Source organism: Enoplosus armatus, chromosome 21 (assembly GCF_043641665.1).
Source record: "Enoplosus armatus isolate fEnoArm2 chromosome 21, fEnoArm2.hap1, whole genome shotgun sequence".
Taxonomy (NCBI): domain Eukaryota; kingdom Metazoa; phylum Chordata; class Actinopteri; order Centrarchiformes; family Enoplosidae; genus Enoplosus; species Enoplosus armatus.
The window spans coordinates 11,265,974-11,290,438 of NC_092200.1; the positions used below are offsets into that span (position 1 = coordinate 11,265,974).

Genomic DNA, 24,465 nt, shown 5'->3' on the forward strand with positions numbered 1-24,465 from the left:
AAGCAGACATTATAAGAAAAGATAAGCCTTTATTGATTCCCAGGGGGGAAATTTGGGTGTTGCAGCAGCACAAAGACAGAGAAGTATAAATGCATAGAGAAACTTATATAAAGTAATAAAAAGTAAAATACAACTTAAAAAAAAAGAATAGAAAATAAAATTAAAACTACACAACAGCAAAGTTACAAGGCAAGCAATTACATACCCACAACCAGTGGTGCAGTACTGTCTAAGCAAGTGACATAGTGGTGTGATTTATAGCAGCAAGTCAGCAAAGTATAGTATATAACGTCACACACCATATGTGGCATAGTATGATAGAGAATGAGACTTATATAACATCTATTATATTATTATTATATTATATTGTATATATAATGTAATGTTATATTATATGTATATGTAAGCACAAGAGTAATACGATAACTGATATATGGTTTAACAAGCATCCAGACTACATTTTGGAGGTTGTAACTGAGCATCAACAGTTAGCTTAATGTTAGCCATGGTTAGCACTCAGCTCTCCAGAAGTCCTGTCCTCATAGTTAAGCTTCGAGGCTCACACACCCTCCAACGGTGAACAAAACCAAGCGCCTTCTGAATGTAGCAAGGTTGCTAACAGCACACAACAACAACTGTGGAGTTACCAGGAGCCTCTTTCGGCAGTGGCTAGCTTCCTCCCCGCCAAGCTAACACGTACCGGACGAGTTTATTCACTGAACACACAGAGACCAAACTGATATCGACCCTCCCCCAAATTGTTGAAGTAATGAAGCGTTACTGGGATTACACTACTCGTATTTAAAATAGTGTTCAGATCACTGCAACACGTTACCAAGTAATGCGTTACTGCCCCACACTGCTTGGGGCAATACTTCACTTTTACACTCCTTACTTTGAAACTATCTATTAGCAATTCACCCCTCTTCCCTTGGCATCACTGTGCACCTAATTACTTTTTCATCACCCAGGGGATTTCATGTATAATAGATGATGTTTGTTTTAGCTCTCCCAAAAGAAAATGTGCCCCTAACTTCATCTCACGGTGCCTACCTTACATAACATAAAGGTCAGGACGTATTCACAATGACATGGATTTCCACACTCTTCTCTCTCAAAACTACAAAGTGTTTTCCTCCACTGGAATATCCCCCCAAAGAAAAGTAGGCCAGATATCATGTATTCAGGTGCCATACCGATTCCCCGGTTGCACCCACAGCACTGCATGTTGATGGCATAACCAAGCTTGGCACACCAGCCACCACCAGTCTTTTTGACAGTCTTATTTCAGAGGCTCTCTGATTGTTGTGTGGTTCACACCGAGTTCACATCGACTTGTGTGCAGTTTTGCTCATCCTGGATATATGTTATGTTGTCTTTCCCTCTATTCATACCGCTTCTCTCCTTTGCTCTCCACAACTTTACCTTTTCTCGAGCAGATAAACACCCTCCTTCCTCTTTGTGACCAAATCCTCTCCCCCCCTTCCCTCTTTCTCTTCCAGATTATGGTACTATCAGGAAAGTGCTCTCCCCTCTCAATCAGTCCACGGGAAGCTGCCTGTTGGAGGAGATCGAGTTGTTCCCTCTGAGGAAGAGGCAGCCGATCCGAAGCCTGCTGATCCTGCATAGCCGCAGCGAGCTTTATGTGGGTGTAAGAGACCAGGTCATCAAGATCCCGCTCAAGAGATGCAGCTATCACAAGAGCCGAGAGTGAGTACATGCACAAACCATTAATCTCAACAGAAACTGTCAAAAGCAAATATGCACACAATGAAGTTTTAAAGCTCCCTCTTTCATTAGATGCTCTTTATCTGAGAGGGCCAGGCCTGTGTGCTGGTCAGGGGCCTTTGCTGAGATTTAAAACCCTGTAAATCAGCTTTTGTCTGAGCCACTGGAGGTGCCCACAGCTGCCCTCTGTCTGTCTCGCTGTCTTCCTCTTGTTGTCATGGAGCTGTGTGTGTGTGTGTGTGTGTGTTTAGCAGATATACTGTATTGAGCTTCTGTCTATCTGGAAGACGCTCCATCAAGGCATAAATATAGCAAAGAAAACCCAGAGACAGAGGCCGGGGTGTTAAGACTCATCATAAGATTTGGGTCCCATCCATCATCATGCGCAGAAAGGAATCACACCTGCATTCCTTATCTCTCACACAATGAGCTGTTACTGGAATACAGTGAAGAGCTGAGGCCTCATGTTACAGCTGTGGCTATGTGATATATGCTGCAGCCATTATGGCACTTCATCACCTCTTTCACAGCTTTTTTCCCCTTTTTTTGAGAGAGTGTGAGAGAAAAAACTAAACAGATAAAAGAAATAAAATCATGCACGCAGACTGGCAGCTACATTACATGAGAGTTACTGGGTTCATCACTGACATTTCTTTGAGGTTCACCTGTTTGAAATATTAGAAGGTAGTCTCTCTGTTTGGCTCACTGATGGGTGCAAAGCCCTTAAGGCCCTCTGAAAGACAGGTATTAGCTTGTTCTGTCTCCCTTTCATTTTGTACTGCTGTCGTCACCCATGATATCCTTGTCCGAACAGTCCGTAACTCGCTGCTTTTTGTTAGCCACCCAGACGCTACGTCAGCGACCTTGTGTGTTCGTTAAGAGTGTTTGCCTTTCTGCATTTTCGTACGGATGGATGCATATGATCTTGTGTCCTTGCGTAAGCGCACTTGTGTTTTTGTCTGCGCTCAGTTCATTGTTATGAAACCCACGGACAACTTTGGTTACATTTCACTCGGGGCATGTCACGCTGCATTGATGCTTTTGTCTCCGAGATATGTCATTGTGCTGTCACCGCAGACTCGTATTTGCATGAAAAGAGTAACATCAGGCTTTTTTATTGCCCTCAATAAACCACCTGAAGGAGATACGGCAGAGACAGATTCGGCTATCTTTGCTACAGTATCCTCACAGTGAATATTTGTTGGGCTGATAAGCTATTTGAGTCAAAAACGCATGTGTGTGCGTCTGTGTATGCGGACGCAAAACTATAATCCCAGTGTTTGGCTGAAGATTACCAGAGAAATCAGTCAGCACATTGTGTTAAGGCATAATTTTAGTATGCTGATACGATGTAAGTATTGTGAAGCATCGCAATACTCTTACTTTCATAAATAAACAAAATTAACATTTTTGTCCTGCCTTTCTTATCTCTCTCCTCTTCTCACTTGAGCAGCGTCTCTCCTCCCTCTCTTCTATGTTAATTTTCAGCCTCTACACTCCTCTCTTGCTTTCTCCCAATCTCTTCTTTCCTGTTTACCCCTCCTCTCCTCTGCCACTTTCTCCCCTACCTTCCTCTCCCATCTTATCTCTCCACATTTCCAATTTTTCCATCCATCATTTTCTACCCCATCACCTTATCTTCCAACGTCCTCCATAATCTCCTTTCTTTTCTTTACATCTCAACCTGATGTTTGATTTCATATCCTGTCACAATGCGGACAAGTTAATAAAAACCCATTAAAAGTTAACTTTATTCTCTTTGTCCTCCCAGGGCGTGCGTGGGGGCCAGGGACCCGTACTGTGGTTGGGACCTGTTGTTGAAGAAATGCACCACCCTGGAGGAAAGTGTCAGAATGAGCCAATGGGAGCAGAGCATCACAAAATGCCCGGTGAGTATCACTGAGCTACACATACCTCATTGTAGTTCACTTGCTTGGTATTGCTTCCTTTGCTGTCTCTACTTTGAAACTTTAAAGTTGGTGGAAAATTCTGGTGGCAATTCTCCTTACGTCTCCATGCTCGCTCTCCTCTCCACGTGAATTTAATACTCAAATTCATCTGCGCTCCTCTCCTCTGAAAGCTACAGCCTGCTCTGTATTCTATACATACAACTCACAAGCAGCAGCCCCTAAACCCAGCCTTAGAAACATATCCTCGCCAAAGAGGGGCATCTTGGGACCGAGAAACTTGACTTTAAGGGAGCGACGTGTGCCCTGGGAATGAACTACAGCGCTGCCTCAATCATTCACCTCTGACTGCTTGTTCATTAGCAAAACAGCTCTTCCATTTATTTTAACGTGCACCAAATTTGGGAGCAGTATTAGGAGGCGGTAAGCCTATCAATTTCAGCACGGCTCTGCCTTATTTTTCAGCGGTTCGCAGACATCATTTTCAAGCCAGTCACAGCGGAGAGTGCTGTGTGCATCCGTACCCTTTTATGTGGCTCCGTGTTCAGAGGACTATTTGGCACTCGAGCCCCTGAGCGCCCAGTGGCATCTGTCAGCTAGAGCTCTGGCAGAAAATTGGCCAACACTGCATCCACATATGCATTCAGATATATACATGGACACACACAGTCATGCATGCATATGGGCACACACATTATAATTTCGCCAAGTCACTATTGGCTGCAACTCAACATTTTTTTCTTATGCTGGAGAGTGAGAATCAGAGTATTTCTATAGTCATTACCATCAAATATTGTCATACTTTAATTTCAGCTATCTCAGCCTGAAACTAGCTTAGCTGTACTGCCATGAGAAGATCGATACCACTCTCATGTCTGTACAGTGAATGTGAAGGTGGAGCCAGGAAACATTAGCTTAGCTTAGCATAAAGACTGGAGACCGGGGGAACAGCTAGCCTGGCTCTGATAAAAAAAAATCCACCAACCAGGACCTCTAAAGCTCATTTATTGGCATGTTACATGTTTAGCAGAGGCCAGGAAGTCACTGCTCATATAAAACGTGTCGTCAATTTCTTCTTCATTCCCCAGATGTAGACGATGATTCGATGATGGAAGGAAACTCCGCTGATACTGACTTTTCACATAATATTCTTTATTTGCATCAAAGATCAGGATCAACAGGCATGCGCATCTTGACCTGTACAGCACCCGTAGCCGAATCAGTACTGCTGCCCTGAACACTGTTCAAGCTCGTCTTTTATACCTTTAAGCATACATGGGGTTCTACTACAAAACATGAGTCTGTAAAGTTCTGTTTCCTGTCGAGGGGTCAGGAAAAGAGACCTCTCAGAATGACCTTTCACATACCAAAGAAGACCACTAAACAACAATACATCTTATCTTTATGGGACCCCAACATCTGCTAGTTGTGTTCCTGGAACACATCTTATCTTTATGGGACCCCAACGTCTGCTAGTTGTTTACCTGGAACATTGCATACATGGCAACTTTGTACTGCATATCATTTTCTGAAAAGACTACTTTTATGATTAGTATCAAATAATACACATCAAACGTTTTTACACAGTTTTTTTACAGATGAAACAAACAATGTTAAGCATACAATATGTTAATTAGTGAGTCTTAGAGGTGCTGGTAGGTGTTTCACCCTGTTTTCCAGTCTTAATGCTAAGCTAAGCTAACCGTCTCTAAACTATTACTTTAAACGCAGGATTTGAGCAAAGATAATATCTACGTTTCCAGCAGCAGTGTAGCCACCAAATGTATTTTCATTTGGCCACATATCACTGCCCACACCAGGATTGGAATATGTATTTACTCACTTAACCTTGGTCTAACCAGGTCCAATCCATTTAGAGTGAACTTTGGCATTAATCACCTTGTATGCTGGCAGAGAGAAATGGCTATACAATGGGGCTTGTGAAGCCAGACCAGAATGGAAAAATTGTCTGCTTTTGCGACAATTCGATGCCAAGACGAACCCCAAACTGAAAAACAAGAAGTTGTCTTTTATCACAGTTAGTGTTTCACTCCCTGTGAGTCAATTAACAGTTTTGGAAAAAAGGCTAAACTGGCAGGATTTCTGGAAGTCTGTAGCTGGAGGCCAGTCAAGGGTTTGCATACTGAGTTGCCTTGTGTAGGCAGACAGGAGATACGCTTTACCAACCTATTCACAAACGCCATCTGGCACCACAATCCTACATCTATATGGAGACAAGCAAAAATTAGTTTCTCTGCGGTTTTAGGGAAGGTTCAAGTCTTAGTCTTATTTACTCAGGTAAAATGGAAATTTCTACTTAATAAATGTTTCTTGTAAGGAGCCCACTTTGTCTAAAAATAATTTTAATCAACGCTAACTCTACACCACTCTAAAAACATGATCTTAGTGTATTCTATAGAATAAAAAAAGAGACAACTGTGGTCATTTCAGCCTGTGAAAAAGAAATAACTTCTTTTATAATCCACATTAAACATGAGTTCTTTTCATCATCCTTCAGAATTGATCTGTCATCCTGTTTCTGGTGTCCCTTCTGTTTTCCTATTTTAATGAAAGAAACTACACATTTCTTTATTTATGTTTATCTTTTAGGGAGAAATACACAGCATGAAATAGATAATGTCATATATTCGTGTACCATATTATTTCCACGCTCAGCTGTAAATGATTGGTGGAAGAGATGCGACATTGCCTGTCTCTTTCTAGTTGTTTACTTTCTAGGCAGCCCATTGATGCAAATGTTGTCCGTCTTGGCCAAGCATCGCCCGTTTAGGCTCACGGCAGAGTTCAATTACCAATAAGAGCGGAGGGCAGACGTTATTTTTGCATCTGCCAAAGCAGCTGATGATCACGCTCTCTTCTCTCCCCGTTTGAGAGTGCTCTTTGCATTTTTAAATCACCCTGAAATGTAGCAGCGACATGGCTCATATCATCTGCAGCTCTGAATCTCACACTGATGCATTTTTTTGTATTTAGCTCGTATATAGAGGACATCACTCGTAACTCATGGCTCCTGTAATATCACAGCCTTCCTGTTTCATTCTGTTTTGCTTCAGATATCTATTTGTGCTGCCACTTTTATTTCCTCATATTTCTGTCCTTCGAATGTGTCCATTCACAGCATTGATTTGCCGCTCTGAAGCTGTCTCGCTATTCTGGAATCTCATCATATCCTGAGACAATTTTCATATATCTTCCTCATGTTTACAGCACATTTTTGTCTGTGTAACTGCACAATTTTGGATGTGCTATAGATGATGTAATGCAGTTATTTTTGCATCTATTTGAGGAAAATTTATTTCTGTTTGCATCCACCGTAGCCATGGGATGCGTTTCCCGTAGCAACACATCCCTGAGGGCATTAGTCTAATGCAGTGACCAGTTTCTGAGAAAACCCATTACTCTTAAATGTTTTATTTTTGGCCCTTTTCATTGCTAACAGATTCGTAATGTGACAGTCGATGGAGGCTTCGGTGCTTGGTCAGGCTGGTCCACATGTAGCCATAATGATGGAGGCAGTGCGGGGTCCTGTCTGTGTCGGACACGAGCCTGTGATAACCCCGCCCCTCAGTGTGGTGGCCAGCAGTGCCATGGCATCAGTGTGGAGGTCGCCAACTGCTCCAGGTACATTCTTATATGGTGATATAGATACACCACCACTCATCTGTCAATCTTTCTTCTGTCTTTTACAACGGCCTATGAATGTGCATGTACGTATCTCCATATGGAAAGGATGATGGAGAGGTAAGGGGGTGGATATAATTACGAAATTTGTTAATGAATTTCCTGCATCTTCACACCTACTCGTCAGAAATCCACGCACAGATAATTGGTGCGTGTTGCATATTCAGTGTCAGTTATTAAAAAGTGTTGATTGTTGTTGATAGTCTTTAACAGTAAAAACCCAAAGACGAAACAGAAACAGAAAAATGCGTCTGTGCTCTACGACAGAAATGCTTTGACTATTGTCTTTATTCATCACTTGAACTATTAATTGTTCAAAAATAGCTATATGTTCTTATTCATAATATTCTACACCATCAAATTCCGTAAAACATATATCACAGCTCAGTTTCCAAATATATTCCATATTGTTCTTCTACACAGAAATACATATCTTATGGTGGGATCAACTGGAGATTCATGTGATTTAATCATTAATATCTTCTTGCTATAATTTTGTTGTTGTGTTCTTCCAGCTACCATCACCTCTCCATCAGTGGCCAAAGTATCTTTGATTGATGTTACTCTGTGTGTCTCCATAGAAACGGAGCATGGACTCCCTGGACTTCCTGGTCTCCCTGCAGCACCAGCTGCGGCATCGGCTTCCAGGTCCGTCAGCGCTCCTGCAGCAACCCGACCCCTCGCCACGGTGGACGAGTGTGTGTGGGCCAGAACCGCGAGGAGAGGTATGACATAAACATACACACTTAAAGGCTTATACATTCATTCACATGTACTGATTAAAGCAAATACATGTTGTACCTGATGTTTGGATTTCTGTGCTGAAAAGAAGCCATTTTGTTCCATAATTTGCAACCTGCAGTTAGACTTTGACGGTGACTTTTTCTTTTCTTTTTTTCCTCACTTCTGTCCAACTTTGTGACAGCCAATTAAGGAATGAGTGGGATAGGCCTGTGTTCGGGTAATTATCTGGCTTTCACACACAGACCAAGTCTGCGTTTTGAAGCTCTGGACGCTTTGGCATAGAATAATCGCCTTTTTAAAGATGTTTGTGTGGTTTCTAAGCAACCTTCAAGGCCTGAAAATAAATCTGTTTTTCAAGGAGAAAGTATGTGAAGCACAAAGAGATACACAAAGCAACCCAGGTATAGATGAGTATTCCTTAAAGTCAACGTATTATTTGCCTCTCAATTTGTTCAGGTTATGTCAAACTTTAGTTAAGTTGCCGAATCTGAAAACAACTGAGGAAAGCTATGACAGCTTCCATGGTGTTTGAAAATTAGACGACAGTGGCTATATTACATTATTTCAATTCCATCTTAATAGAGACTGGTGTTTCTTAATGAACTGAGGCCTACTTCCTGTGTGTGCATAGTGTTACCCAGTGAGGCATCATGCTGTTGTTTTTCATCCAACTCCTGTTGTTAACCAGACGTGGAGGCAGAAAAAGCGCAAATAAATACAGTTCAGAGGCTACAGGGAAGGAAAATGGGGAAATAAATTGTTACCAATCGTTACTATGGCAACAGAAACAGCATTGCGATGGATAGTAATTGGATATGGCCTTCAAGGATAAACCTTATATTACATCCTTTTTTTCCTCCTTTTTCTGCACTTTTTCATTTCCTCTCTTCCTCCTCTAACCTCCCACCTTCCCTTTTCTCACTCATTGATGCTCCAGTCCAGGTGGAGCAGTCCTTTTCTCAAGTACTGCTCCACCTGGATCTCTGAGGAAAATATGTGGAGTGATCGGCACAGCCCATTTTCTCACGAACCACACCAAAACACCGCTGGCTGGCACTGAGGACCACATGAGGCCAGAAGCAGGTTTTGCCACCCCCTCTCTTTCTTTCTCTCAGCTTTAATCTCCTTTGTTTCATCTCCCCTTCCTGCTCTCAGTACTTGCTCTGCTCAGCTATTTAAAACACCTTAGGCCAGTTAGGGGCCAGCTGTGAGGGCTGGAAAAGGATCTTTGTAAGGGAGGTGTGAGAGGAGAGAACTCTTTGTGTGTGTGTGTGTGTGTGTGTGTGTATGTGTGTGAGTGTGTGTGAGAGATAGAGAGAGAGAAAATGTGTTAACATATGAATTATGCTGTGTCAGTCTGAGGCTGCCTGAGGGAGAAATAGATAGGATAGGGAAGCTAGAAAATGTTTGTGTGTTTAATATGAGCATATCCAGGTGAGTTTGGCATGTATATCGCCAGTTCTGGGGAAAAAATGGGGAAAACTTCTCATTGGATGTTCAACACATGTAACGGTGTCCAAAAACCTCCACCACATCTGTTGTTTATAGTTACCCATGTGTGAAATAGGTAAAGTCTTCAGTACAAGCCTAAATCCGCATAGCATGAAAAGGACTGGCACTTTATCAGCTTTTGCTCACTGAACGATTCTTTTAATGCTGTGAAAAGGCTTTTATTTTATGGGGCACAGGCCTCCTTTCAGAGGTGTTAGGCGTCTGCAATAAGCCTCACTACTCACTTTGTTCTTCCCATGTTGCCTCGAGTGCCCTGTCCGGATTAACGCACAAGACTTATGTTCAAACATGCATGCATATAGTGTGAGTTCATATGTACATATTTACAAAAAAACTGAAAAGATTCAAAGGCCAAAACTGAACCTCTTCTCTCACCTCCTTTCTGTGTCTTATAGCCAACAGGCTTCCCATAAGTCTGGCCCTGATTGTTTGCAGCCGGCAGAGCTTTTAAAGATAAAGCAAATGTTCTGAAACCGACGTGCACAGCAGCGCTGTGGGCTTAAATCTGGCTGGTTAATGTCTGCATTTATGAACCTTCTGTCGGTATTTCCCTTAGCATACTGACATCGTCCACACTGCTTACTCAGCCTATAGCAAGTAATTAGCTGCGTTTTAGTCCGATCAGCCCTGTGTGTGTTTTTAGAGAAGAGAAAAGGATGAGATGGACGAAAGCCGCCGATTTGTCTGAAATGATTAAAGTGTGTATGATTGTATGATGATGATTTTGAAGCTGTAAATCCGCTTCATATTGATCACAGCAGTTTTTCATTGTGCTGTGGTGCAGCAGGGGTGTTTTGTGTCTGCATACAAGCCCGTGTGCATCAATGTTTGTGTGTATGTGTGTGTACGTCTTTCTCCCTCTCTCAGGCTTGTGCGAGATTGTACTCCATACTCTTCCTCACTTCTCCACACTCCTCTTCCCCACTGTATCATCCCACTACAAGCATGCAGATTAGTTAAAGTGGAGAAGAACACACTGCTCTAAGGACTTTTACAACCAGGGTGTACAGAATGTAGCTTTTGATTTGCCATGAACAATAGCAGAGTTTTGGGGGATAGTACAATGGAAATATAGCCTGAGCCTCTAGAGTAAGGGTATAAAGTTAAAGCTGTTTCAGCACAAGAAGACTCAGTTTTCCTCAAAAGGCAGTCATGTGCCAAAACACAACAAAGTGGCAATAAAAGCAATTTTATAGTATGCGTAAAAGTTATAAAATAAATTATATGGCTCTAATAAGCCTGGCAATCGTCTGTCGTTGTATTGTATAATGAGGACTGCGTAATTAAGTATTTTAGACATCGCAGTAATCCTGTCTTGTAAAACGATGTAATTAGAGATGATGCATGCATCTTTGTGGCTTTTTTTAATAGGCTGTGTCAATGAATTATGCAAAATGCATTTGCAAGACTTGAGATGGGAGTTTTCTTAGATGCAGATTTATGCAACACTGGCCATTACGCCATGCACAGAAATATGCCCCTGACCTTTTCTCTGGTGGCATGATTCAATCACATGTTCTGGTTCGCAGTGCACCATGTTCTCCCTGCACTCCATGGCCACATCAAAGTGACGTGTCGGGCTTGTTGAAGTTTGTTTTAAGTGAAGTTTACACGCTTTTTCAGACATCCCCTGCCTTGTGGTATGAACTCTTTGTAGCTCTTCCAGTTCAGTGGCAAGGTTTCAAAAGTGTGGTGACGTCGTCAGTGGCCTTCACATATAATTGTAGTGCTCTGTCAGATGAAGTAGCTATTCCATTTTTGATTTTAAGCCAAAAGACACTGTCTTTGCATAATCCAGTTGTATGTACCCAAGTTAAGCTCTATTATCAAAGCTTGCAAACTACCTAATTTCTTTTCTAAATCTAAATCTTTTAAATACAGTTTACAATCCAGTAAACACAGCACTTAAAGCAGCTTTCATCATTTTTTTATAATAACAATGGTCTTTCAGCTCATTGTTTTGATTTACAGACTGCTACTTTAATGTTTTGGTTCAGTCTCACCACTCTCATCAACCTCATTTCTAGCAGCAGCTGTTTTCAAAACCAAAAAGCACTTATAAGCCCACTGTACACTATCTGTACAACACAAAGTTAGCGACTAGCTGAGCAACATATTTCCCTCAGGAATTGGCAGAGACAAAAGCAGTTGTGAATATTAGACTTTCAGTCATCAGGTGGCCAGAAACACGACTCCAAATGAATGTTAATTTGGCTCCGTAACTGCTTACAGCTTATTGTGCTCAAGCTAGATTTGTTAAATTCTCCTTGGAGCTTTGAAAGCTTTATTTATGTTTTTAATGACTGCTGTGATTGTATTTTATTAATTGTTACTTGATAGTTGGTTGTCTGACTTTTATTTGTTGTTTCTTGTTTGCTGGTTGTGTGGTTTAAAAGCTTCATCTTTTAACACACTTTTAAGAGTTAATGAATGTACGATATTTGTCAGCAATTACAACTATGAAAATATTGAAGCTGTGTTTTACAATATTGTCATCAACCATTTATACACCAACCTCCACTTTGGGGTGTCCACAGGATGAGTTATAGTCATTGACAAATACATAAATAAACATTTATATATATATGCTTACAACTACATTACACAGTAGTGTGTTGTAAACCATTTGTTTAATGTTTACATGCTACTTATAAATGCTAAAGGGGGGTTTGAAGAAAAGAGTAACCGACTTATCTCATTGAATAAAGTTACCTTCTGATCCCATGCGGTCTCTTCCTTCCAAGATACTGTAATGAACACCTGCCCTGCCCGCCGCATGTCTACTGGTCGGCCTGGTCGGCATGGGAACGCTGCAATGTGCCCTGCGGCGGAGGCATCCAGTCACGACGCAGAACCTGTGAGAACGGCAACGACTGTCCCGGGTGTGGTCAGGTATGTCACACACAACAATAGCTCTCACATGCACCATCCTTATATCCGTCTTTCTCTCCGTCTATTCATTGTTTAGGAACTTAGCCTAAGCCATTTGATGCGATGAACAGTCAGCAGTGATGAAACCGGAACATCTAACACGACCAAATCCCCTGGCTATATTTATACAGTGGCAGCAGCCATCAGATTTATTACCAAGACCTATTTAATACCACACACACACACAGTAATCACTCCACATATGAATAGGCTTATTTTCTGCCACAAAGCTTTCTCCAAAGCACGGATGATGCAAGGAAGTGTTGAAATACGAGCGTTCTCCTTGTTGACAGAATTATGTGATGCTCATGTTATTTCTGGTGCTGTTTTCACACTCACACACACACACTCATACATACACACACAGAGAATGAACATGATAGCTGTAGCTTCTCGTGTCCCTCTTGGAAATGGATTAAAGAATATGGGTCAGGGTCTTGTGGATCTTTGAAGTGTGTTTTTGTTTGTTTTCGGGTTTTCTTTACCATTTTGGTAGAAACATTTAGTTTTAAGGAAAAGGGTGATCCTTTAAATGGCTTGTTTTGGATTTAGGGTTTAGAATTGAAATTATAATCAGGATTACACACATATACCACATCTTTTATACTGCATGTGCATTTATGTAAATATGTGCATTTTCACTGTATCTGTATGTATATGGAATAAATGACAATGATAGGACACGGGCATTCACTGTGTAAAAATTAAAGTGTTTTTAGATGAAATTTGTTTTAAAAAAATAATTCTGCCAAACGCTGAAAAAGCATTCAGCGACCCAAATCACATTTATCTAAAAAAGCACATCCCATAGGTTGTGTAATGGCCTGTTGTGAAGCTACATAATACACTGCCAGCATTATGAAACATCCCACACAAGACCTTGTAACCTCAAGAGCATATATAGTATCTGATAATTGCCCATGACACATTAGTAGCTGCAGAATACCCAAATGAAAAGAATGACCTCCCATTAAGCAGCAATTTAGGAGTCACACCGTATCATCTGCTATGTGTACCTAGCTACTTTCTCTCTCACACACATTCCCATCTGATGGCAGCTGTCTTATTTCTGTCACTGCACTGCGACCATTATCCTCACTGAAGCATCCTGGGAATGCAGTGGCATTCCTTGAGGAACTCAGTCCAGAAACTGAAGTAAACTAATGACGAGCAAGAGGGAACTCGAGCACCTCGTCACTGCTGCCTCCAAACGGGAAAGCCTGTCTGTGGCTGTCTGTAGTTGAGGGTATTTTTGATGTTTGGAGACGAGCTCAGGCTCACTGAGCAGGAGACGTTCAAGATAGTTTTTATTGGTGTCAGGGGAGGAGGCAGTTTCATTGCGATTACAGACAAGGAAGTGACATACTAGACAGAGCTGAGCCGGGTCAGTGGGGAAAGGTCAAAAGAGCACCTTGTATAAACCCAATACTCTCCATTTCACCCACTCCCTCTCCTTCTTCCTTTTGTCACTTCTTTTCACTGCTATTTTTGGACTTCAGCTTGTTGTCCCTTTTTGTTTTGTTTTGCTTCCTCATGGAGTCCTTGTCTTCGAACATTGCCACATGGACTTAATTGGAGCCATCTCTGCCACCAGAGTTGTAATTACATGCAGATTTCACAGACACCTTCTCTTTCCCGGGGAGGACTTTATTTGGACAGCTTGGCTAACTCGTATTATAGCTGCATATTTACTCAGATCAAAGACACATTTGCTGCCTTTCATTTCCAAACTGGTGATAGGGTGCTTAATGACACAGCTGTTAATATATAACAATTGCTTCAATGCACGTAAAGCCCCTAATAAGTCAAGCTCAAGTGTTTAAGAAAGGAAACAGTGTTTGAAACGCCATGCAAGGTGCATGGCGTTTCAAACACTGTTTTCTTTCCCAATAAAATGAATTATATAAATTTGTATTCAGCTCTTGAAGATCAAGGATGATGGGAATACGGTCTTTTAATTTCATCAAGCCCCCCCAAAAAAGTGAAAAGTGTGATGGAGTTCGTTTTTTATGTGCCATCTGTCTGTGTTCTCTACCCCCGGACAGATCCATGTTTAATTAAACAGAAGGAGACCACACACACAAAATCACACACACACACGTTGCAGCTTCTGTCATCACGGCTACTTTTTGAGACCCGACACCCTGCTGAGACCTGAAAAGACGAACTCTGTGTATGTCTTAGACGCTGCTGTGCGTACGTACGTGTGTGTGTGTGTGTTCATGTTTACCTGTCAGGATTGATATCGCCGCAGCCACCTGCGATCAGCTCCAGGCATTTGCCAGACATTAATCGACAGCGATGAGCTAACATCTGCTTGGTGTTTTACAGAGATGTCAGACGGGGACTTTGCAGGAAATACTAACTTTTGCAACTTATTTTGAAAAGTATAAAAAGGTGGACTGAAGTTGGTGGTAACAGTCTCAGGTCAACACTCTCAACATGCTGTAAAGTGAATCGCTGAGCAGAAATTCGAGTCAATTGTTACTTTTTGTGAGTCTCTATTGATCCCTGAAGCAGCATTTTCTACGCTTATACCCCCTCCACAGGGAGCTCACAGCACAGAGTCAGATACAGAACAGCTCAAGTGAAGCTAGTAGGGATTCAGGTCAAGGACACTTCAGTTTCAACAAAAGTGTCTCTACTCTCTATGCAACCCTGCTACCTTAAAAACTAAATGTTACCACATGCATGATTAAAAGAGCAAACTCTCTAGGTGCTTAATTTCCATCAGACCTGCCTAATGTTGCCCTGTGTCATTGCCTTAAGCCTCAGCAGTCTTATCATCGTGGAAGTATTTAGTCCTGAGGTGCTCTGAGCCTCATTTTGCTGATGCAAAAGGCCACGACTGCAACTTCATCAGTCTGAGCCCTGGTCCATGCAGTGCTGCTCTGTCTCTCTCGTTTCACTTTATCTGCATTACAGGTTTGAATCCCCAGAGGAGCTGGAAAAATGTGGCCAGGAAATAAACAATCTGGGCTCTGGTGACTCGGTAGTGATGTACTGTACCACGAGTACTGTACTTGACCCCATCTTCTCCTGTGTGGGGACTCAAAGACTCTGCTAAAGTAGAGGATGTGTGCGCAGTCTGGCAACCTTGGATAAATTGGAAGAAAAACGTATATTTTCCAGTGAAGCAACAAGCATAATTCATTAAAGGTTAGGTATTCCGTAAAAGAGGGTTATTAATACAACATTTTCAAAGCTAAATTATAGAAAAAAAATCTCTATATCAACCCCTTTGATGTAGTTCACATACCACGTTGAAACAAATATGCTGATTATCAAGACTGACCAAGGAGTTAATGCAGAGTTGATTAGGAAGGAATCGTTGTTCATGAGCATAAAAGAGAAAAGAGACGCCCTTTACCCTTATTATTAATGCTGCTACAGTCAGTTAAGTTATCAGCTATGAGGACTCATTTTTTATCTTTAGAAGCAGAATTGAGCAGAGAAAACTTCATGTCCAACTTATATAATGCATCACAGTAAACACGTCTTAATTTCTCTGCTTCATAGTTACTTTTGATTTTACGTTTTATTGTGCTCATTACATATTCGTCTTACTGCCACTCACCTGACACTAGAGGAACAAATGAACACCTCAAGGAAATAATTCCCTAAACAATAGATTAATTAGGCGGAAATATCATATATCATCATCATCATGGTACCTCACTTGTAAACCTGCATGTAAAAGTAATGTAAGTAAAGGATTTCACTTTTTAAGCGCTTTTGCCAAGAAATCTGTCCAGCAGATCCTGTAGAACTGGTTACATGTTGAAAATAGTCATCAAATACCGTTAAAATACAGGATATAAGATACAAAACTTTTCCTTGTTAACCTCTTCCTCTGTCGGGTGGGGGGTCAACCCAAACACCTCTGCTTCAACTGTTTGTGTAAATGTGTTAATGTGAACTCTGCCACCACAGCAATGGCGGCAGTGCTTTAGAGTGCAACACATAAATCAGCCGCCAGTATTGTCGATATGCTGCAATGTGAAATTTAACATCACATACATGTCTTCCCTAATGTTTTGCATATTTAATAGCAGTTTAGGCACAATTACAATTCATATTGTAATAATATATAAGAGAGAAATTTAAAGTTTAAAGAGCTACAACTGCACTGTAAATGGTGTGCTGGTGCTCTCTTGTAATTCCCAGTATTAGATGAAAGAAGACTTGCTTCAGAGACGTGCGTTCTTCAAGAAGATATCATTCACTGTGTCATTTCCTACTTTATACAGTACAGTGCATCAAATATCTCTCACATCCGAGGATCAAACAGGGCCATTCTTCTCAGCTGAGCTGCCATCTTGACTCCCCCTCTCAGACTTAAGTAAGTCAAATATGGGCCATGCAGAACTGACGCCGCACAGTGCTGCTTAATGACACTGAGAGCTGTTCTATTTACCTGCGAGGAGTTCGGTTGTGCAGCCGGGCTGTGAAATGAAAGTTAAGTACCTGGTGTTTGTGTAGGCAAGCTGACATGTGAACACACTTGTGTTGTTCCGTTTTAATCATTGTGTGTGTGTGTGTGTGTGTGTGTGTGTGTGTGTGTGTGTGTGTGTGTGTGTGCGCACGTGTGCACTGGTGTGCAGCCAGGAGACCTGCTCCTGGCCAACAGCAGGCTTCATTATAGACCCAGACTGGTGGGGAGACAGAGAGAGAGAGAGAGAGAGAGAGGGAAGGAGAAGTCAGTGTTTGACAAATTGTGTTTTGGCCAGCGCTGCTAATTGAACTGATGTGTCATGGAGACTTGAGGAACATTAGGGCTCCTTCTCCATGGACTCGACCACAATAGATAAAGATGTTGACACTGGAGAGGATTAGTCACTCTCACATCTCACATCTGGACCATTCACTTAGCATAGGGGTACTACTGTGTATACATACAGTAGGCATCCTTATATACGCATACGTATAACATGCATGCTTTCCTCTCCCTCTGACTTTCTCTCTCTCACACACACTCGCAGCTCTCCCAGTCCAATAAGAAGCATAATGAGTGTAATGATGGTGGGAGGCTGGAGAGGCACAACTCCTTATTATTCACCTCCCACAGCTGGCCAGACACCACAGAGAGACTTTTGTACCTACACACTCTCTTCCCTACTAACACACACACCGAAGTAAAGACATACAATGTATTACACCCTCCACTCTACATTCATATATTCTACAATAAAAGTAAGGAGAGGCTGAGGGCTTCTACTTCCCCAGCACTCTGACACTATGCTAACACTCTCTCTCTCTCTCTCTCTCTCTCTCTCTCTTACTTTGCCCTTCTTCCTTCCCAACTTGTATCCCCTCAGCCCATAACACCTAAAAAAAAATAGGCAGAAAGGTCTGTGGATGGAGACTGAATGAGATAGGAGCTGCCTGAATCCATAACTCAGCCATGCATAAACTTATAAACATGCATGCGCTTCACACACACACACACACACACACACACACACACACACACACAAAAATCAGTGCCAAAGTGCCAGCCTAAAGTCAAACTTTCACTCTGTTGTCAACTTGACACATACACACACACACACACACACACACACACACACACACACACACACACACAAACAGCCCAAACACCACTTCCATACTGACCGGGCAGCTTGTTTGTGTGAGGCAGTAAAGATGCTATCAGGCGTCCTCCCACCCAGCTCTCCTGAGCTCCAGCCAGAAACACATTACAGCGCAGCCCGTCTCTGAGCAGCTGCCTGTTAAAGGTGTTGCGCAGCATAAAATCGCTGCTCTCCATTTGCCCATAATGCATATCACTGCTCTCAGCCGGGAGGGGGGGGGCAGATATGAGTCAAAATCAGCTGACTAATTGAATCCAATTTTGTGTTCCACATGCCGCTTGTCACATTCGACTGCTTTCCGCCGTGTTTTCACTTTCGGTTAATTTCTCTGAAATTGAGACTTGAGTGTGGCTGAGTGAAGACTGCAGGAAATGTTTCCCAGGTTTTTGATGTTTTCTTGTAGTTTTATTACTTTGTTTTATTACCTCACAATATCAACTGGAAAGAACGAGATGAAACATTTAAATAGGTCATTTGGATAAGCTTCTTTTGCCTAAATGTTTCAACAGTGAATCAAAGTTTGATTCAAATACAGCATGGCTCCTTCTTTTTGTTCAGAGGCGCATTTACATGACCAACATTCAGTGTATGCCTAAGATGACCTATTCACTGCTCTGGCTCAGTAAATGTCATTTGAATGGAGTTATTTCATTAGCTTGTGGGTGTATGTGTGTGTTGGGGTTAAGGTTTTTTATGGGCAGAGCTACACTGATATTTATTTCACATCCTCGGGTCCATTTTTAATGCATTATTCAAAACGTTATAAAAATTGCCACTCTCAAAGCAGGAGAACTGTTTTTGTTATTATGCCAGATTTTTTATTCACATGCGCAGCAGGAAAAGACAATAAACTGTCCTTCAGCGTTTGTTATTGGATGTAAGAGTCGACAGCAGGGGTTCAGGTGGTACAGGGATGACACTGGGGACCACCATATCTTCATGGCACTACGTCATATTCTCACCATCCCAGTTTATACAATCAGTGTATTAGCATTTCTACCAGCATGATTATTATTCAGATGTTTTTATTGAACTTTTTCTCCTCCCACTGTCCAGATACATGCAAATATCAAAATCATTGGAGAATTCTCACTGAACATCTATTTATTGATTTTATTTTATTAACATTTCGAATGGCAAACAGTTATCTACCGGAATTATTATATCTCATGGACCTGTAAAGTGAAACAGCAGAGAGAGGAGGATAGACAGGATATAGTTGACATCCTTCATTGCGCTCTTTCAAAATAAATCTGTCTTTCAGGTTGTCCTCAGATCTTCATTATTGTGCCTCAGTAAATATCTTGTATTCATCAAATAACCTGCAGTGTGTATTAAACTTAACTAAAGGTTATCAACCTTTTTGGCTTGTGTAATTGTCACCCCATGTCACAGGTTATGGCCTTAATGAGCAGCTCAACTAAATAGTAATTTTTCCTTCTTAGTTAGGAGAGGTAAAAGTATCCACCACTTCACAACAAACTATAGATAAAATGGGACCCCTCATTATAAAACTCTGAGTCTACTTTGAAAATATTTATGTAAAGTCCCAGTGCATGGAAATTCATACAAGGACACCAGTCCTCTCAACACACCACAGAGCTTTTGATCTTTGCTCAGTCAATGGGGCATCTTTGTTACATATACACTGACCACCTTGCTGTAAGCTGCATATACTTCAGCTGGAGTTGATGCGGATGCCTTTGGAGACCTTGAAGGAGGTTTAGCTTTAAACCCAGTAATTATCTCCTTAGCCCTCTGCATCGACACTAATCCTAAGAGAGTACAGGAAAAAACGCTTACGAGACAAGCCCCATTAAATATTTACTGTGTTTGGCCACCATCAACAACTCACACAACAAACACCCACAGATCGCTTGCCTTTCTTCCCTCCTATTCCTACCACGTGTTGCTTTTTTGTCGCTGCAGGCGGTGGTGAGATGCTGAGGTGGACTTTTTTTTCATCCTTTTGGTTATTGGCTGATAATCACAGAAAGTGGGCTGGTCTGTGATGCGTGATGATGTTAAATATTAATGTCTGGAGATGATTACTGCGCTAGATGGAGAGAGGCAGGAAGTGCGGTGGAGGTGACACCCTCATTCATCACGGGGGCCCCTAACAGAATCTAAATCCTCCCTGTGTTTTTAACCTTGGTACCCTGGGGGGAAGAGAGGAGGAGGAAGAGACAGAAACGAGGGCAGATAGGGAGAGACAGAGAGAGATGAAGCAGAGATACAGAGGCAAAAAAGACAGAGAGCTGAACACAAAGCGAATTATGAACAGTGTGTGAAAAAGACGGTGAAAGAAATACAGAGATAGATAGATGGATGGAAAGTAAGACCTGAGTGAGAGCATAAAAGAGGAGGTAAGACGGTGAAAAATTGACCTGCATACTGTATAATGTATAGTGCTTCTCTCCTCAGCTGACCTGTCAGCCTATCCCATGTGACAGGCTGACGGATGTGCAGAAAGGAACTCTTATCTTATTTTGTCAAGGTCTGGCAGTCACTCAAGGGCTATTCAGCATAAATAAACAAGTGTGAGGAAAATGGCAGCCGCCTCACCTTCTCTTCTGCGGTGTCATTTTCTCCATACGTATCACTCCCTCCACCTCCTTATTTATTTAGCCTGGCACAAAAGGGAGTCTGGACTGCCTATTACCCACCTATTATCTTTTTGAATCACATCATCAAGTATAAGCACCGCAGAGGAAGCAGACTATTTTTTTTCTTCAACCAAATAGAAGTTGGCTGAGAGAAGTGGAGGCAAAATATATACTTATGACACATCTGAATGAGACTCACATATCATACTGTTAGAGCCTCAGTGCTGCGTTTTTCATTTTTACTGCCCGGCTCTCAAAGCCAAACTATGCAGATGGGAGAAAGAGTTGCCATTATTGCCTTCTTTTTTCTTTCTTTCTTTCTTTCTCCACTTCTTCGCCTCTCTCCCTCTCTCTCTCTCTTTTTCTCTCTCTATCAGCTTCTCCATCACCCCCTCCTCCTCTTTCTCCCTCCTCTCCTCCATCCTTTCCCCTTGGTTATAAATTAAACTTGATCAATGACCTTTTCTGCCTGGCTTGTTTGCCTCTTGCCATGTTCGGCAAGAGGTCTAATGGGATTGTATCCTTAGTCAGTGCGTGCAGACAGAATGGCAGGCCGCGTTGGGGCCAGGCAAGCAGGGCTCGGTTGGGATTGTAAGGGGTATTTTGGGGGATGAGTGCTAGTGGATCTGGCAACATAGAGTACAGTAAACCAGCCAGAACCGGAATCAAGAGGCTTTCAAGGATGAATCATGATGAAAGCCTTGAAAAGGCTGTTTATTTCCTCATAAAATAAGCTGTTTAATTTCATATTAGTCACTGCTGAGAATTTCAAAAGCCATTGTCCTGTCCATTATTATGCTTTGGAAATACATCAGAAATTCCTGTCTGAGCTTGTCGTGTTTAATTATTGCTTTAATGATTTGTGATTATCTCTTCCTACACTAGACAGGGGAAAATTCACCTGCCTGCAAAACGTGTTTGCCATGAATTAACACTCTGTTAAATGCAGTGAAATGTTTCCCGTCTCTGTGATTGCAGGAGTACCAGTCATGCAACACCCAGCAGTGTCCTGACCTGAAGAAGACCACGCCCTGGACCCCGTGGACACCTGTCAACATCTCCGACAACGGAGGGCATTATGAGCAGCGTTTCCGCTACACTTGCAAAGCTCGCATCCCAGATCCCAGCCTGCTAGAAGTAGGCAGGCAGAGGATCGAGATGCGCTACTGCTCCAGTGACGGATCCACCGGCTGCTCCACTGACGGTGAGTGCAGAGTGGAAGAGACAGATGGTCTCTTTCCAGCTTTCTCAGCCTCTGGATGTTTCTGTGTTATTTCACTCCAACTGGCTTTCTGCGTCTCTGCAGGCTAGTTATTGGCCTCCTCGCCTCAAGCCATTCCTTCTTTCTGTGCCTCTGTTGTTCATTAGGTCTTTCTTTCTTGCCTCTTCAAACCTTCCCCCCTCTCCGTCCTGTAAAAGTTAAAGGAGCTCTGTCTTAATCAGCTCTCGTGTTTGTGGTCCCATCCTCCTTAACTTTATCAGAGGATCAAAGCATCAGACATGTTAATGAAGTTCCAATCCACAAAGCCGATCAACTAATTTTAGCTCTATCTTTCACACTTGTACACACAAAAGACACAAACACACACAGATGCATGCACAAACTCAAATTATAGTCTTGCAGAAAATCACAAACACACACTCTTTATCCATCGTCCCCAGTTAGCCTGAGCCGCTGCACCACACAGTCTCAGTCAGCCACACCCCTATGAATTAAACACTGTAAACGTTCGTACAAACAGGCTGCTAATTGACAAGTTGTTTATGTTGTCAAGTGGAAGGATCCATATTAGAGGGGAGACAGGCGAGGTGGCACCACGCCACAGCAAAGAGGCTTCAGATACAGATGCAGCAGTTTTTTATGGCATTGCTCTTTGCCTCAGAGGGAAAAGTAGTTTCCCTAAAAGTTTTTAGGGCTTTAGAGTTAGCTAAGCTGCGGTGGCCTCCCATCACTTTGAGTTCATCTATGACTCTGGGTGGTCTGTCGCTACACCACTCACATGCCACACGCTGCGGTAATCACCAGGGTTAGCCCTCATGTACACTATCAGTGGGCTTGTCTCTCTTTTGATCTCACTCTTCCTCCTCATTTCTGATTATTAATCTCCGTCTGTCCTCAAGCGCTGTCACTGGTACAAGTTGTTCTCTTCACACTTTGAAGCCGACGCTTAAATGTTCCTGAAGGGTTTTAAATGAGCGCCGGCAGGCAAAGAGAAAACCTGACTGCAGACTCAAAAGCCTTAAGAGGAGTGACAGCCACACATCCAAGGCATTAGCGAACAAAGAGTTTAGCTTTAATAGGTCTGTCTTGTTTCTGATTAGTGAGAGGAAGTAACAGACACTATGTGTTTCATTAGAGGTTGTCACCAGAAGCCTGGCATCAGATTAGCTTCAGTGTTAATTATACCAGTTGAAAAGGCTGAGGGTTCAGCAGTCAATTGTGTGTCAATGTGTCAGTCTGTTGTAGGATGTAAGCAGCCTATAGGCTACAGCAGGCAGATGGGGATGTATGAGCAAGCTTCAAATCCCTCGAAAAACATGGGTGTTGTTTTCACAAATCTGTCATCAAAAGTGGGAAACACTGCTTATTAGGGGGCAAATTATGTACCAGCAGTGCTACAGGTTACACTTTTTTTTATTCCGGAGGGAAGGTTATAGATTCCCTGTTAATAGAGACAGACTTCATTATACACTCTGTTCCAAAGATTATCAACAGCATTGATTTGTCATGACGCTTTAGCACTTTATATTCCACCTATATTGACATTTTAATTAAATAAGTAATTAACATCACTGCAGGGAATATTGCGGATCTACATTGCCTCAAAGCATGGCCTGAATAAAGGTGGATAAAACAGAGGTTTTATATGAAATCAAAAATTTATTTTGTACTTTTTGTAAATGCTCAGTGAAACACCTTTCTTTTCAAAACTGGTCCACTCAAAGATGTGGTTCTTCGAAAGCGCAACCATGTACGTTTGAGGGGAAAAAAACTTCAGGGTAGAATATGAAACAATTTCTTCTTTCTTAAAAAACTCCAGTCGCAGTGTACAGCTTGAGTGAAAACAACACCTATGGAGGTGGACGTGGCCTCTGTGTGCTCCTCTCCTCTTGTCCCGCATTGAATGTTCATCTCCAGACTTCAATATGATTCACTTCTCGGAGGAGTTTTAGGTCATAACTGTCGAAAAAGAGGATGGACTCCAGTGATCCACTTCTTCATTTCAACCATTATCACTTGCCATCCATCTGGAGAGCACTGGCGTGTGTGTTTGTGGGTGTGTATGTGGGGGCAGCTTTGACGTGCGCGTTTGCCAGTTTTGCGGGTGGGTGGATATGTGCATCTGTTTGTGTGTGTGTGTGCGCACGTAGGTGTGTGTGTATGTGACATTTTTTTCAATATGTCCTCCTCCCACCATCCACCTCTCATTGATGCATGGGGTGCCTGAGCGCCTGGGACAGCAGTTAACTTTGGTTAAAGCAAGAGGCTGTTGCAGGATAATTACCGCCACAGTGGTGGTGTATATTGATGTCCACTACCGGGGCAAAGAACGCAGAGATCCCTCCGAGATGAAGAGCACCCAAATGAATGGTGTGTCACCCGATAAAGATTTACTATTTGCATCGGGCAGCTTTGTTTCGATTAGAGCTCCACACACAATCTGGGCTTTATAAGCCATTACAAAACATGAACAGTGTTGGGCAGGTTACTTGGAAAATAATTACATTTGCTTACCAAAT

The 24,465-nt window shown here is 42.2% G+C and overlaps 1 protein-coding gene across 1 annotated transcript in view; it reads left to right on the forward strand.

Annotated features, from left to right (window-relative positions):
• Window positions 1–24,465, forward strand: part of sema5a (sema domain, seven thrombospondin repeats (type 1 and type 1-like), transmembrane domain (TM) and short cytoplasmic domain, (semaphorin) 5A) — an 82,169-nt gene that overhangs the window by 38,539 nt on the left and 19,165 nt on the right. The window contains exons 10-15 of the mRNA XM_070928102.1: window positions 1,503–1,710; window positions 3,500–3,617; window positions 7,096–7,277; window positions 7,919–8,062; window positions 12,338–12,485; window positions 21,703–21,928. Of these exons, the coding sequence (XP_070784203.1) occupies window positions 1,503–1,710; window positions 3,500–3,617; window positions 7,096–7,277; window positions 7,919–8,062; window positions 12,338–12,485; window positions 21,703–21,928 (1,026 nt within the window). The remainder of the gene's footprint in view (window positions 1–1,502; window positions 1,711–3,499; window positions 3,618–7,095; window positions 7,278–7,918; window positions 8,063–12,337; window positions 12,486–21,702; window positions 21,929–24,465) is intronic.